This window comes from Centroberyx gerrardi, chromosome 3, assembly GCF_048128805.1.
Source record: "Centroberyx gerrardi isolate f3 chromosome 3, fCenGer3.hap1.cur.20231027, whole genome shotgun sequence".
Taxonomy (NCBI): Eukaryota; Metazoa; Chordata; class Actinopteri; order Beryciformes; family Berycidae; genus Centroberyx; species Centroberyx gerrardi.
Genome location: NC_135999.1, coordinates 7,774,678 through 7,789,537, shown reverse-complemented (window position 1 = coordinate 7,789,537; position 14,860 = coordinate 7,774,678). Strand labels below are relative to the sequence as shown.

Sequence of the window (14,860 nt, the reverse complement as noted above, 5' to 3'; positions counted from 1 at the left end):
AGCAGTGAAGTCAACACCTCTGCCAAACGAGTATTAAGTTGAAACGACGAAATTAAATTGGAAGCAATTGTATTTTTTGCTTATGGTGATTAAAAATAAACATGCTAGTGGTCTGTTGCCAGGACAACTGGTCCTAGTGACATTCGATTTTCCTCTGTGACCTTACCGTACTTAATGGTATTTACTGTTATATTTTTTGACCTGTAGTAGCTGCATGACATTTTGTGATATTTGTATTGCATTTTCGTTATTTGTAAGGGAGTAAGGAAGAGTTAAGTGTCCCTGTAAAAAAATATGAGGTGTTTTGGTTTATCAACCTCATGAGAGGTGTATAATGTAACCTGTAACACAGGGAGCTGTACTGCAGCACTGACATGTTAGAAAGCCTGTGAGGAAATCTCCCTTATTTTGCCATATCCTGAGCTTAAAGTATCTCATGCTGTTTCTTTTGACATGTACTGCTCCACCCTAGTCTATCTACAATGCATAAAAAAAACACATCATCTCTAACATATTCATATTCCTCAAGACACTTGCACTTTGCTGATTTGTGACATGTATCTTCAACTTTTAAGAAATTTCAAGAAAAACTGGATCAACAATACATGTATATGTGACAAGCTTTATTTAGCAAAATATAGACACATTAGCTGCATATAAAAAGGATTAAACTGCTTACTGATTGTGCCTCTGAGCATACTAGCATTGGCATAGCAGACCAGAAGAGACAGGGAATAACTGAGTGACTCAGATTAGACAAAATAGGAATTAACAGTTAAAAAAAGATAAAATACATAGGCAAAGATGACAACACCACAACCGCATACGGTTGAAGACAGAGAGGACACAGTATAAGAAAGACAAAAACACAACAGTTGCACAGGCAAACAGCTTGCTAGCCTCAAGTTCTTGACCAGACTCAAAAACACAGTTGTAAACAAATATAAACTGATGAGAATATGTTGAGCAGTTACTACCCAAAGAGGAAATAGACAGATATAAACAATTCTGTGATCACCAGCAGTTATTAAACAGATACCACAACATTATATATATTGTGTAATGTTACACAATGTGATGTGGTGCCAAGAGAAGCAATGCCAGAGCAAATTTTAAATGTTCCAGCGCAGCAGTTAGCTGATGAGCTGCTTGTTCCTCTTGTCTTTTGGACGGGCCTTGTCCTGGCCCTTCTGAGGCAGGCTGGCGTCACTCTGGCTGAGGGCGGTCCGCGTCACTGTGGACATGCCGTCTACAAACTTCGTCTTGAACAGAACGTTGGCGTTGGTGAACATGCCGTCCTTGAGGGACACCACCACAAACTGGAAGGAGACGTAAAGTTACAAGATTGACTGGCAGTAGGCCTTTTGGTTAGGGTTTGCTCTTAGGCACACGACCACAAACAGAAGCGGGAATGTTATGCGTGTCAGCATTACAAAAATTGCGGTGCAAACTTTTAGCCATTACCTATCCAACGAATATGTTAATACACATAAAGAACTAAAAATAACTACTGAGTGGTTTCGTGCCAATGCCAGTATTAAACAAATGTCTGCTAATTTTCTGCACACTTCAACAATTTAAGGCTTTGTATGTGTATGCACTAGAATGTGTGTGTGTTTGTGTGTGTGTGTGTGTGTGTGTGTGTGTAAACACACCTGGGAGTGTCTAAAATGTGTGCGCAGCATCTGTCCGATGTTCTGTGTGTGGGAGAGATCCAGGGCAGCATCCACCTCGTCCAGGATGTAGATGGGAGCGGGCTTAAACAGCAGCATGGCCAGGATCAGAGACAGGGCCACCAGTGATCTGAAACACACAGACAAATACACACACAATGAGCCACTGATCCACTAATGACTAACAACTAACGACGGGCTGCCTGCAACTAACGATTATTTTCATTATCGAATAATCTATTGATTTTTATTAAATAAATACATACGACAAATGCCCATCACAAGTTACCGGAACCCAAAGTGACGTCTTAAAATTGCTTATTTAGACTAAAAAACCCCAAAGTATTCATTTTATGATATGAAACGGAGAAAAGCAGCACATCTTAGCATTTGTGAAGCTGTAACCAGCAAATGTTTGGTATTTTTTACTTGATAAATCACTAAAACAGTCAATTATCAAAATGACAATCGATTAATTTTCTGTCGATCGACTAATTGTTTCAGCACTATGGTCAACCAAGAAAAACATCCAAGAGCACCAGCTCTAAATGCAGTCTGTAATAAAAAGCAGGGTGCTCAATAAAAGTTAATAATTCCAGTATCATCCATGGAAAACTGAAACCTTCTCTCCCTTTCATACTCCCTACTGCCTCAGTAAAAACACATTTCCTAAGGGGAGTGGACTGCCTGCTCTCTTAAGGGAAAGAAAAAAAAAAAAAAAAACCTATCCCTGATCAATGAACATACAAGTGCTTTTTCTGACCTTTGCCCTCCGCTGAGCTCGGTGAGGTTCTCCTTCCAGGTGTTGCCCAGGGCCACCTTGAACTCGAGGCCCTCCAAGACACCGCAGCCCTGGGGAGGGGCCAGCCGAGCGTTGGCCCCCGGCAGCAGAGTGGAGAAAATAGAGCCAAAGTCCTTGTTTACCTGCACAAGCAAGGAAACATGACGATTACAATAACAAGACTAAATGTGTCGCAAAGCTGTTCAGTACATACAGAATCCTAACTAAGTAAACAGTGCATTCAAATCACACTGAAGCCCCTACATTGATGAGTGTTGTGGGAAGTGTTTTTACTCTCTCTTACCAATATTCAGTTAGCATTGTTCAGAAAAATGAAAACTAATTTCTGACATGATTGTCACTGAGGTTCTACCACTTCTAATGGGCAAAAATAAGGAAGGAAAGGACAAAGGACAGGTGCAGGAAGAGAGCGGACCTTCTGCCAGGCCATGTTGAGGGCCTCGTTCTTCTTCTGGTCCAACTCCTCGATGGTCTGCAGGATTTTTGACTTGTCGTTCTCCACGATCCTCTTCTTCTTCATCAGGTCGTTGTACTGGAGGAGGGAAAGAGATTTAGAGAGGGGGGACAAAGAAAGAAAGAGGGAACAGCGTTTAGTGTTCATGGCCTTCACTCATTCACACCACAAACTCCCACCCCCTCTCCGCCTCTTTGTCCTCACCCTCTCCTCCGCCTCGTTCAGCATGTTCATGGCCCTCTTGTTGACGTTCCTCTCCAGCTTGGTGGTGGTCTCCTCCAGCTTCTTCAGCCGCTGGCCGGCCTCGCGGGGGTTGTTGGTCTTGAAGTCGTAGGCGGTGTTGGGCTTCCCGAACAGGTGGCGCTCCAGTTGGATCCAGTCGTGCTCCTCCAGCATCCGGGACACCTGGAGGAACAAAGGCAAGGGAGAGGGAAATGTTTAGGAAACCCTAATCATACTAGATTAAATGAAACTTTAATGAACCTCATGGGGAAATTGGGTTGTTGCAGCAGCAAAGAAATAGAAATAAGAGAAGACCAAATGGGGCATTATAGAATGTATTAAGCAGAAATACATACAGTACATGAAAAGTATGATATCATGAATTAAAGCATGCGCAATATAACAGGAGTAAGAAAATTAATTAAAAATATTTACGATATGAAATTAAATGAAACAATTTTTATTACGGTATATGCAGCATTAAAAGAAATGAAAAACATAAACATGCAAAAATGTGAATATGAAGAAAAAAATATTAATTTACAGTGTATATGCAGCATGTGCAGTGTGTCGTAGAGAAGGCAAATACATAATGTAGAGAAAAATGTGCTTGTAAAAAGCTATTTGTCTTATCAATTCATTCAGTTGACAGATAAATAGATATCAAAACTTCTGGTGGAGGAACCAAATGTACAGAAAGGGGTCCAGAGGTACGTTCCGATAAAAATATAAAGTTCACATATCAAAGTAGTGATCACAAGATTTATGAAACTGCTTGCAAGTCATCTTTCCCCAGTTAAATATTATTGTAGTGGGTGGAGTGGAGGAACAACTGAGGTAATATTTAATGTGTGTGTGTGTGTGTGTGTGTGTGTGTGTGTGTGTGTGCACGCACCTTGGCAGCAGCATCCTGGCTGTCTTTGCGGTGCTTGTTAATGTTGTGCTCTAGCTCCTTGATCTTCAGCTGGGCTTCGTTGGTCTGCTCCCGTATTTTATTGGCCTCCGTGCTCTTCCCCTGGACAATTCCATTAGATTAAAAAAAGAAATAAAAAAAAAGAAATCACTTGATGAACAGTCCACACTGGAAGAAAGAGAAATAAACAGATGTATTCTGCCAACAGGAAACTCAAAATGTGGAAAGAGTTTAATAAAAGTCACGATTATCTTCATCGTTCCAACAGCTTCATTTTTGCCCTTCAAGTTTGTTGTGTGGGCTTTCGATAGTCTTCAAACCCCGCCCATCCTCATGTGAAACCCACTAGCAATGTTACTACCTAAGCCTCTCAAGGCGAGGGTAAAAACCTAGACACAAAGGAGAGACTGTATTTACCTTGAGCTCTTTGTCCTGTGCCATGATCACCTCCTTCTGTCTCGCCAGCTCCTCCTGGGCTGTACGCACCGCCTCCTACACAGCGGAAGAGAGAAAGAAGAATGGTGAAAGAGGGATAATACATGAGAACAGCACCAGAACATTTACACAATAGCTTGCTTTGAGCGGTGATGGATATGATTTACTTGATCAGAGACCACAAACACACATAGACCTGTAAGGACATTCAATTTTACTCATTAATTCCCAAACGCATTACACCTCTAAACACTTAACCTGAATCTTAGGCCTAAAACGAGCCTGACCTCTGCTGAGGATGGGTAAAAATGTCCTCACAAGTACCCATTTTCAAATTTGGCTATGACAAGTACTCTATGTGCCTTCCCAAACATGCAGGGACACCATACCTTGTTCTGGGACACAGTGCAAGCCATGCTGTCTATCTGTTCCTGGATGGCCTTCATGGCTTCGTCCACAGCCTGGATCTGCTGCTCATAGCCAGTCTGCTCCCTCCGCAGCTCCTCCAGCTCCAGGCCCACCGCGTCAGACTCCTACACACACACACACACGGCAAAAATAAAAAATTAGGATGGGAAAAATGACCCCAATTATGGAAATTGCTGCATGTGATACAGTGTAATGCATGGAGATGATGAGCAACTGAGGTTTATATGCTATTCTGTGTGTGTGATTGTGTGTGTGCCTCTGGACGGTGTACCTGCTGCTTCTCCTTGAGCTTCTTATTGAAGGCATCAGCTTTGGCCTTGGCTGCATTGAGTTTCTGTTGTGCGGCTTTCAGCTCCTTCTCCCTCTCCGCCTCAGCGTTCTTCATCTTGTTCTCCAGCACCTTGTACTTTTCCTCGGCCCGCTTCTGCACCTCCTTAGTGCTGCGCAAAGTCTCTTCACTCTCCTCTGGAGAAACACACACACGCATACTTAAGTTTCAAAAACATGGCAAATTAATGCAACTCTGTTATATCTCCCATTTCAATTGCAATTTGCCATTGGATCTGTGTGCGAGTAAGCCTGGGCCACATCACTATTTCTGTTTGTATACAGTATATATGCATTGTGCTTCGATACATGTAGTGATTTTAAGTGTGCGTGCGTCGCTGCATCCTGACCGATGGCCTTGCGCAGCCTCTCCAGCTCCTCTTGCTGCTGGTGGAAGGAGCTCTGCTGCAGCTTGGCCTGCAGAATCTGTTCCTCCTCGACTTTCAGCTCATACTGCTGCTTCAGCTGACGGTACCTGGAGGGAGGGGACGGGGCGGAGTGGAGGAGAGAGGGTACAGGGAAGGGGGGAGGCAAGGACAAAGATTATAAGAGAGTGAAGGTTGGAGAAATACAGAGAGAAGATCTGAACCAAGCTGCAGGTCACCGAGACGCTGATGTTACAGTGTGGAGAAGTGGTGGGATTTGTATTATGATTTCTAAGGAATTATGTAAAAGTGGAACTCAAGACAAGTGACTCGCCTACAAGTGCATTCTGTGTCATTTCGACTTGTGTATGTATTTCGTGTGTGTGTCTGCATACTTCTCAGCGGTTCCCTTCAGGCTGGCCAGTTGTCGTTCGGTGTCCTGAAGCTGGGCCTCCTTGTCATTCAAGTTGTCCTGCACCTCCCTCAGCTCCTGCAGACTGGACAACACTGATGCCGACTGGGAGCGAGCTCCTGCAGGGAGGAGGGAGGTGTGTGGAGAGGAGAGGAAGGGCAGGGAAAGAGAGAGACATTGGTGTGACAAGATAACACAGACTATTTGTACCGTGTGGCTAGGAGTGAAAAGTGATTTAGTAAGGTTGTGGATGCGTGTGTAAGAGAGACAATTTTTTGTCATCTAGAGGCGTGCAGGCGCCTCTTGGTCAAAATAACTGTCTCAGATCAAATTAACTATATCACGATGACCTTTTAAGATTGAGAATAACTCCTTTGTGTGCATGTGTGTGCGCATGGTAGGGGTTTCACGATGAACTTTTCCTAGTCATTAACGTGTATAAAATAGTTGCCGTCAACAGAAAATTTATGAAATGTACCAGTATTAGCCTGCCAGTAAATATTAAACTGTAGCCCCTGGGAAATAATGTTGAAAACCATTAAAAAGGACAGGGGAAAAGACACCATATAAAGACAAAGAACACATTATTATGTGGGTGCAAAAGATGGCCAGTACAGTACTGGTGCAGTACAGTTCACAACTTTAATGCATATTTTTCTTGTTTGTCTTTTCCTTGCTCTCTACAAGCGCCACCTAGTGACCTTAGTTATTGATGACTCACTTAATGACTCACACACTCTTGGACTCTCCATGGAGCGCCTGCATCTCCCTTGCTCTCACCTCCACTCAGAGTTCCCTGCGGGTCAAAGATGTCCCCTCCCAGGGTGACAGTCTTGGTCATCACCCGCTTATCAAAGGCCACTTTCTTGGCATTGTCCAGGGTGTCGCACACCAGCGTGGAGCCAAACACGTACTCCATGGCCTTACGGAGGTCAGCCTCATAGCCCACCAGGGACAGAGCTGCGTGCACGTTGTTCTCTCCAACCTGAGAGAGGAGGGAGAGGGGAAAGAGAAGGGACAGAACAGGAGTGAAGAAGGGATGGAGAGTCACAGAAAGGCGTGAGCGCTGTGTCATGCAACGCAAGAGAGACTGCAAGACGGATTGGATGATCACAATTCTAAATCCTTGCTCCACACAGTGATTCAATTAGGGTTAATAAATTGAATTCAATCGTTAGTAAGGCCATGTTCTCTCACCAGGCTCTTGGCGGTGTTAACCACATTCTGGTTGAGTGTCTTGGCAGAGATCTTGTTCAGAGGAATGATGGTGTACCTTCGCTTCAGCTCCCCCTTCTCCAGCAGCTTCTTACCCGTCACCTAGCAGACAAAAAATGACCACCTCTTTAAGTTACACTGTCCTGCTGGTATGCAAATGCAATTAGAACACACACACACACACTCCTATACACAGATATTTCTCCATCTTACCTCTGTGTCCACTACTATGTTATAGAGTCGTCCTCCGGCCACCACCTCCAGTCCTGTTGCGTAGGAGACGTCATTGACTGTGATCAGGTTGGCTAGCAGCCCCTTCACTCTGCTACGGTCCCACCCGCGCTCCGGGTCCCTACAGCACAGCAGCACAGCATTAATACAACACACACTGCTGCTTGGCAAAGGTCATTAAACCTATTTCCAGGGGCCCGGGGCAACATGATGAGACAGTGATTTCAAATTTTATGGGAGGTTCCATTAGGAATTTTCCCCATTTCCCCATGACTCCAGTAATGTGTACTCACACTCACACACATTTACAGTCAGGCTGCAAATGTATTATCCAGACAAACACAGTGACTTAGCTTTAAGATTCAATCAGTTTATAGCCAGTTGTGAGGGATTTATATGAGATAATTTCATTTAGAATAGACTAACTTAATTTGCTCTATTAAAAGGGATGTGACCAGGAACACAAAAATCAGATCAAGGTAGGAAAAAGATTATTTTCCTTTGGAAATGAATGGGACTTCTTTGTCTAAAAAACAAAACAAAAACAGAAAAACTAAAAACTCTTTTCTTTGTAATTTTAAGTACAGTCAGAGAGACGAGTGTTCAGTTTATACAACTCCTTACTTGTAGTCAAAGCGCAGGTTGGGGAAGCGAGACACAAGGGTCTCATAAGTCTCTTTAAGTTTAGAAGCCTCTCTGGACAGCTGCCTCCTCTTGTCCAGCAGACTCTCCTCCTTGCCATCTGCACACACACACACACACACACGCGCACACACAAACACCCATAATTAAGCTCCTAACATTGCAGAATGTATAATAAGAATGGGAGTTGTCTTTGAGCACATACCGCAATACACTGGAATGAAATACTAGCATTGTTATTCTGCAATTACTATGACTCACACTGCGTTGAAATACGGTTTTATGATTAGGGGAATGACACCTTCACACACCTTCATAGTTGAGTTTGGCTAGCTCAGCCTGTAGTTTCTCCCTGCTGCCCCTGACAGCCTGGTGGGTGTCCTGGTCCTTCTTGTAGCCACTGTCCATCTTCTTTACCTCTGCCTGCTTGGTCTTCAGCTCAGCCTGGGCATGCTTCAGGGTCATCTGGGCCTAGAAAGGCAGAGAAGAACAAAGGCAGAAATGTGTGATAGATTAGTAGAAACAGATAATGTCCAGTAAAGTGTTTTCCCAACAAGGAGTCATTTGAGAAGCTGCATGTCCACAAGGCATATCCAGGCATTGTCTAGCAAGTGAAAAGGTTAAGTCTAAACTGACAAGCTGACATTGTTACCCACATATACAGAAATAAATATAAGTTGACATGCTGAAAAAAACGAACCAACCTGAAACACCACATCCGCACGCAGACATGTGTCCGAGTGGTTTCCTCACCTGCTTGGCCTCAGTATCGGCCTTGCTCATGTCGTTCTTGCAGGTCATCATCTGCCCGGCCAGCGTGGCCTCCTCCCCGTCCTCGTTGGTGGAGAGGCCTGCCGACACAGCCTTGAAATGCTGCTCGGCTGCCTCCAGGGCCGTGCTGTCCTGCTGGCCCTCCTCCTGCAGGGCCTGCAGCTTCTCCGTCAGCTTAGAAACCTCCTTCTCTTTCACCACGAGCATTTTCTTGTCCTGAGGATGGCGGGAGGGAGAGATGGAGGAGCAGAGAGAACAGTTTTGATCGAGAATCAGATGCAAGTATCGCCCTCACGGTATATGAATTTAAGTTGCTAACAAGCTCTTCTTTGACAACAGATTACAAAAGTTGAACAAGTGACTTTCATTTTAATTCAAAAAGACCTTCATATGAGCACAGATGAGGCCAGCACAAAGGGAAACCGAAGCTATAGGATCTATTTAATCCACGACTGAGGTCCATTTGACACTAACTGACTGACAGAGGGGAAAAAAAGACAACAACCAGTAGTCTGGTCTCATCACCTCCTCCATATTCTTGACAAGCTCTGTCCTCTTCTTGGTTTCATCTTTAAGGTTTTGTTTTTTCAGGTCCAGGGCACTCTGGGCCTTGGCGTCCACGCGCTGCACCTCAGACAGAGTCTCCTCCAGGGACTTCAATACTCCACACACCTCCTACAGAGCGGCAGATAACAAACATCAGATCAGGTGCCAGACAACGGAATATGACTCCCGCATCTTTTTCCCTACAGCACAGAAAGTAAAAACATGCAATATGCAATATCGGGATCATACCCCGCGGCACAGAATCTGATTTTCAACAATAAAAACTGCGTCAAGATCCAAAGATGAGAAGAAGGAAGATTCAAATGGATCTTCAAATTATTCTGAAGAAACTGCTGATGGCAAGACAAGGAAAAATTGTGAATTTGTGCAAGGGTGTGGTGTTATTCCTCAATAGCATTCCCAAGTACCTGGTCCCTTTTCTTCTGCAGTTCCTGAATCTGGGCCGACAGCTCCTGGACTTTAAGCTCGTTCTCGGCCATGCAGGCTTGCATCTGGGTAATGTTGTCCTGCATGCCCTTCAGGTCCTCCGCCGACTTCAGCTTGGTCTCCTCTGCGCACACAAACAGCCAGGCCACATACAGCCGTGACAAGTGCTGGATCTCACGCATCAGCTTCTGGTACTCCAGGTACGATGAGCGTTCCTGCAGGTGGGGAGAAAAAAAAATTGTAAAACGTTTTTTTTTTGTTTTATGAAGAATGATTGGGACAACAGAAATAGCTGATCAATACCCATCAATATAGGAATTTTGAAACAACTTACCTCTTTCAACTTCTGCATGGTGGGAGTAATTTCCTCATGCAAAATCTTAAAGGAGAATAATCAAAAGGGAATTAGTCAAATATCACTAACAGTGGTGACAATACTAGTTGTGGCAGTTTACCACAGGAAACACTGTTCAAAAGATGAGAGATTGGGTGTCTGACATACAGTCTGAATCTCCTTCAGCTTGGCCTCCTTCTTCTCAATGGTTTTCTGAGCGCTAATCTTTTTACACTCGTACATCCTGGTGCCTGCTGCCTCCTCAATCATGGCAAGGATCTGAAAGAAATGAGGCAGACATGAATGGAAGACTGGAAAAAGGCAGGAAGAGATGTATCAAAGAGGTCTAAATGTGAGATGTAGATGCTTTACCTCTGGTGGCTTCATATTTAGAACCTTGGTGATCCTCCCCTAAAACATTCGAAATATGATGTATACACATTAGTCACAGGGATGTGATTGGAATTGCAACAACAGCAGAAAACAAATCTCCATTAGATATGAATGGGATTTGTTGTTCTAAAAAGCCTCAACACAATCACATTGCCGCAGACATAAGACTACAGATGGCATTCTGACCTGCATGATGAGGAAATGTGGGTTGTTGACGTTGAGGCCGACAGAGCAGAACAGGTCCTGCACCCTGGTGTTGTTGGCATTCACCCCATTGATGAGGTACTTGTTCCTGCCGCCAATCACCACCTTGGAGAAGAAAACAGTCATGTATAACCCTGTTTTCACATACATAAGGGCACTCACAAGCCATGTTTTCCTGTTTCACCAACCTGTCTGGTGACGGTGATCTCGTCGTGGGTCTCAAACCCAAGAGGGCTCTGGCTTTTGTTGGAGTTGTCAAAGGTAATGGACACGGTGGCCTTGGTGATACCGGCCTGCCCGTTTTTGTAGACCAAGTCCTGGAGGTTGGAGGCTCGCACCTGTCAAGTGAAAACGGAAGAAAGGGATGTTAATATTAAAAGAATGACCGGCTTTGCTGTGTGAGCTAACATTATGGTAGGGAGAAATTATGAAGATGACGCTTTAGTGCATAACGTCACTGACATAACGTTACGTTAGCGTGACAAAATTATTTCCTCTTTGTCAGTGTTATTGCAGTGCTATCCACTGCTAGTTTACGTTGAACCTTCTAGCGGGTTAATAACTGGCAACTCACTTACCTGGGTGAGATTGGAAATGCCCAAAAGAAAACATATCGAGTCCAAAATGTTGGACTTGCCACTGCCGTTCAGTCCTGTGATGGCGTTGAACAGAGGATCAAATCCGTTGATCTCCGTCCTCTGTGCGTAGGATTTGAATCCGTCAATAATAATAGACTTGATGTGCATCTTTGCGCTGTCCTTTCTCCGCAAGTTTCAGAGGCGAGGCTTGTCGACTTTCAATTCCAAACCAGTAAAAGTAAAAGTTGAAGCACTAGCCTGTGAGCCAGTGTTCAAGACGGACAACAACACGAAAACTCGTCCTTCTCTCTTCGAACTTGAATTTTGGCGGCAGACATGGTGCCGCTCTTCCGTCCGCTGTGCGCCGGAGATGGGACGAATACATTTTAGTTATTTTAACATGATATGTGTACACATTCAATATAATGATCGAAATATAAATACAACTGTTTAAAAAAATTTTAAGTAATATATTGACGACGTGGTTTAGAATATATATTTTCATTGTTTTCCGTCAGGCAATCTCTAAGGCAACTAAAAGCCCTCTGGCATGTAGCAGGGCTTTGGCGCCACCTGTAGGTAGAAAGCTGAACCACACAGAGATAGTAAAATATCAAAACCAAAACTAACTCCTGCCATCAGTCAGAAATAACAGGTCAATAGTTATGTAAAAAAAAAAAAAAGTTGCAAAACAAACAAAAATAAAATTGTAAATTCCCTCACGAAAAAGAACTGTAGTAATCATTTGAGAAGGATTTTGAGAAGGATGCCATACAAATCACAGCAAAAATATAAACTATGTATGATTCCTAAAGGATTATTATAGGAATATTATAGTGATACCATAGGAGATTAGAAATACCATCAAGTATGATAAGGTTATTGTAAACTCACTATTGAGAACCACAGGCACACTATGAGTTACAGTAGGAATATAGTGATAACACAGAAAATGAAGTATGATAAGGTCACTGTAAACTCACTAGTGAGTACCATAGACCATAGAAGTCCCTATGGGAATATTATAAAAAAAATATTAATTATATTTTATAATGATATTTCGCTAGGGTTTCAGAGTGCAGAAGGCAAAAAAAAGACTGTTGAATTCTGTTTTATTTGTTTTGCATTTGAAATTATTATTTTTTTTACAATAACATATTAAGGCGACACCAGGCTTAAGGATCCTTTACATTCAGAGTTAAACAAAAAGAAAAAGAAAAGTAGATTACACAGCTAACAAATATCTATCAAGTAGCACAGAACTTGCATTAGCAGTGAAGACGCCTGGAATATTAGTCTCAGCAAGACAAAAGCCCTTAATGGAAGACAAACCACAAGCCTTCACTCCATCCAGACCTCCTGCTCATCACCACTTAGACACAGTGACATCCATAAACCTGCTGACCCACACACACACACACACACACTCACAGAAACACGAAACACGCCCCTTACCAAAACACACTCTGTCTGTATCTGTCTCTCTCCCTCTCCCTCTCCCTCTCTCTCTCTCTCTCTCTCTCTCTCTCTCTCTCTCTCTCACACACACACACACACACACACACACAGTCACCGTGTTACTCCACTCTCAGTCGAGGGGCACGGGGCACATGGACAGACACACCAGGTTGAATGCGTAGAAGCAGATCTGCATTAGAACCACACAGTCTCCTCTGTTGGAGTAGAAGGAGGTGGGCGTGATGTAGGCCCAGTCAAAGTTCCGCAGGGTCAGCGCCCTCTGACAGTGCTGGTCGCTCAGAGCCACCAGGGCGCGCACCAGGGCGTATTTGGCCGAGCAGGTGATGGCGGTCACTGAACGCACCTTGTCAAAGTGCAGCAGGAAGCACGGGTCGTCCTGCAAAAGTAAACAGCAATCGTTGGTCATAAAAATGAATTCAAATGAGTCAAAACAAGAAGACAGCCAAGTCTGTAGAAATAAGTTTTAAGAAGGGATTTAAAAGATGATGATTCTGCAGGCCTAAGCTTTCCTTATCCTGAGGATCCGAGGCTGCACACTGGCTCATAAGGGGTTAAAAGATCTGCCATATAATTTGGGGCCAGACCTACTGTAACTGTGCTTTGTAAGTAAAGAGTCAAATCTTAAAATCAATTCTAAACCCGACAGGTAACCAGGGAAGAGATGCCAGAGGCTAGCTGGTATTTGTACCAGCTAAAATCCTGTCTGCTGCATTTTGAACAGGAGAAGAAGAGACTTTTGAATGTCTGAAGGTGAGGAGATGACTCTACTAAATGTTGTTGATAAAAGCATGAATTATGTTATTAGCATTGACCACTCCAGAATGGCTTATTGAGGTGTCTGAATGACTGTCTCCAGATTACGACATTATTATTGATGTGTCTGTGCACAACAAATAGATTAAGATTTGTTTTCTTTTTGTTGTTTGTTTTTTAAAATTCAGAATCCCCTATGACAATTGCTATTCCTCCCGGCGTCCACACACACACACACACACACACACACACACACACACACACACACGCACACACAAAATCACAGTGAGACATTTAAACAATAATGAATTAAATAAGTTACAGTTTGAAATGACTAATATATAGTTTGAGATGCACATTGCTTCATCACATCTCACCACAATATTAAGGAGTGAAACCCAAGATTCCAGCTGATTACAACAGATATGTTATGATATATAATTCAAAGCAATTTTTTTTTTTGTAATGGGAAAATGTGTTCAGGCAGCAACAAGCAAAATCTCTTACCACATCGGGGTCCCGTCCATCCACAAGATTCAGGTCTTGCAGGGACCAGACCTCTGTCCTCTTGTAGGAGTCCTGAAAAGTGGAGCGCTTGGTCTGGGACTTCTTGGATGCGGACTTTGAGGATTGCTGAGACTTCTGACATCTCACTATACACAGCTGCACAGCTTTGTTCTTCAAAACTGCAGAGCAACGGGAAAACAAAACCTGTTTTTTCCCCCCCAAGTAAACAGGTGCAGTGCAGCAGCAGAGATGCAACCAGCAGTAAAAGTAGTGGCCTCATATACACATACAGTCGTACAAGAACATATCATGTTCGTCACATATCCTTAACGGCTTCTCTACAACCAAATCCATCTTAATATTACTTTATCCAACAAAAATATACTCTATAACAAAAAAAATATCTGCAAAATAAAACTGTAATGTCATAATTTAACATTTTTACACTCCAAGGATTTCCTTCTAACATACTAGAAGAACAGAATCTTTCCCATCAATTCATATCTAGAGACACAGACACAATTTAGCATTTTTGTATACAGTATTTATGATTTTATAATAACTTAGAATTAGTTTCACATGTATCAGATGAACAAAACCTGCCCACCTGAGACACAGAGGAAATGTCTTCCCTGCGACGGCTCTTCAATCTCTATGAACTCCACCAGCCTCTGTCCTTCGGGTCGGAACAGAACTCTCTGCATCTCCTCCTTCAGCAGGGACGACAT

General features: G+C 43.3%; 2 protein-coding genes across 2 annotated transcripts; both read right to left on the bottom strand.

Annotated features, from left to right (window-relative positions):
* Positions 1 to 608: 608 nt before the first annotated feature.
* On the bottom strand, positions 609 to 11,684 carry smc2 (structural maintenance of chromosomes 2). The gene is made up of 25 exons (XM_071901833.2): positions 11,394 to 11,684; positions 11,004 to 11,153; positions 10,798 to 10,920; positions 10,591 to 10,629; positions 10,387 to 10,497; positions 10,219 to 10,263; positions 9,866 to 10,099; positions 9,417 to 9,566; positions 8,874 to 9,107; positions 8,432 to 8,591; positions 8,103 to 8,220; positions 7,461 to 7,599; positions 7,230 to 7,349; positions 6,813 to 7,017; positions 6,016 to 6,151; positions 5,606 to 5,730; positions 5,200 to 5,393; positions 4,889 to 5,032; positions 4,482 to 4,556; positions 4,047 to 4,166; positions 3,134 to 3,334; positions 2,891 to 3,007; positions 2,437 to 2,597; positions 1,656 to 1,803; positions 609 to 1,319 (listed from the first exon to the last, which is right to left on the bottom strand). Exons 1-25 carry the CDS (start codon positions 11,559 to 11,561, stop codon positions 1,134 to 1,136), a joined length of 3,603 nt encoding a protein of 1,200 aa, XP_071757934.2. The 5' UTR covers positions 11,562 to 11,684; the 3' UTR covers positions 609 to 1,133.
* Positions 11,685 to 12,981: 1,297 nt separating this feature from the next.
* On the bottom strand, positions 12,982 to 14,860 carry exoc1l (exocyst complex component 1 like). Its single transcript, XM_071901778.1, has 3 exons — positions 14,740 to 14,860; positions 14,133 to 14,311; positions 12,982 to 13,248 (listed from the first exon to the last, which is right to left on the bottom strand). Exons 1-3 carry the CDS (start codon positions 14,858 to 14,860, stop codon positions 12,982 to 12,984), a joined length of 567 nt encoding a protein of 188 aa, XP_071757879.1.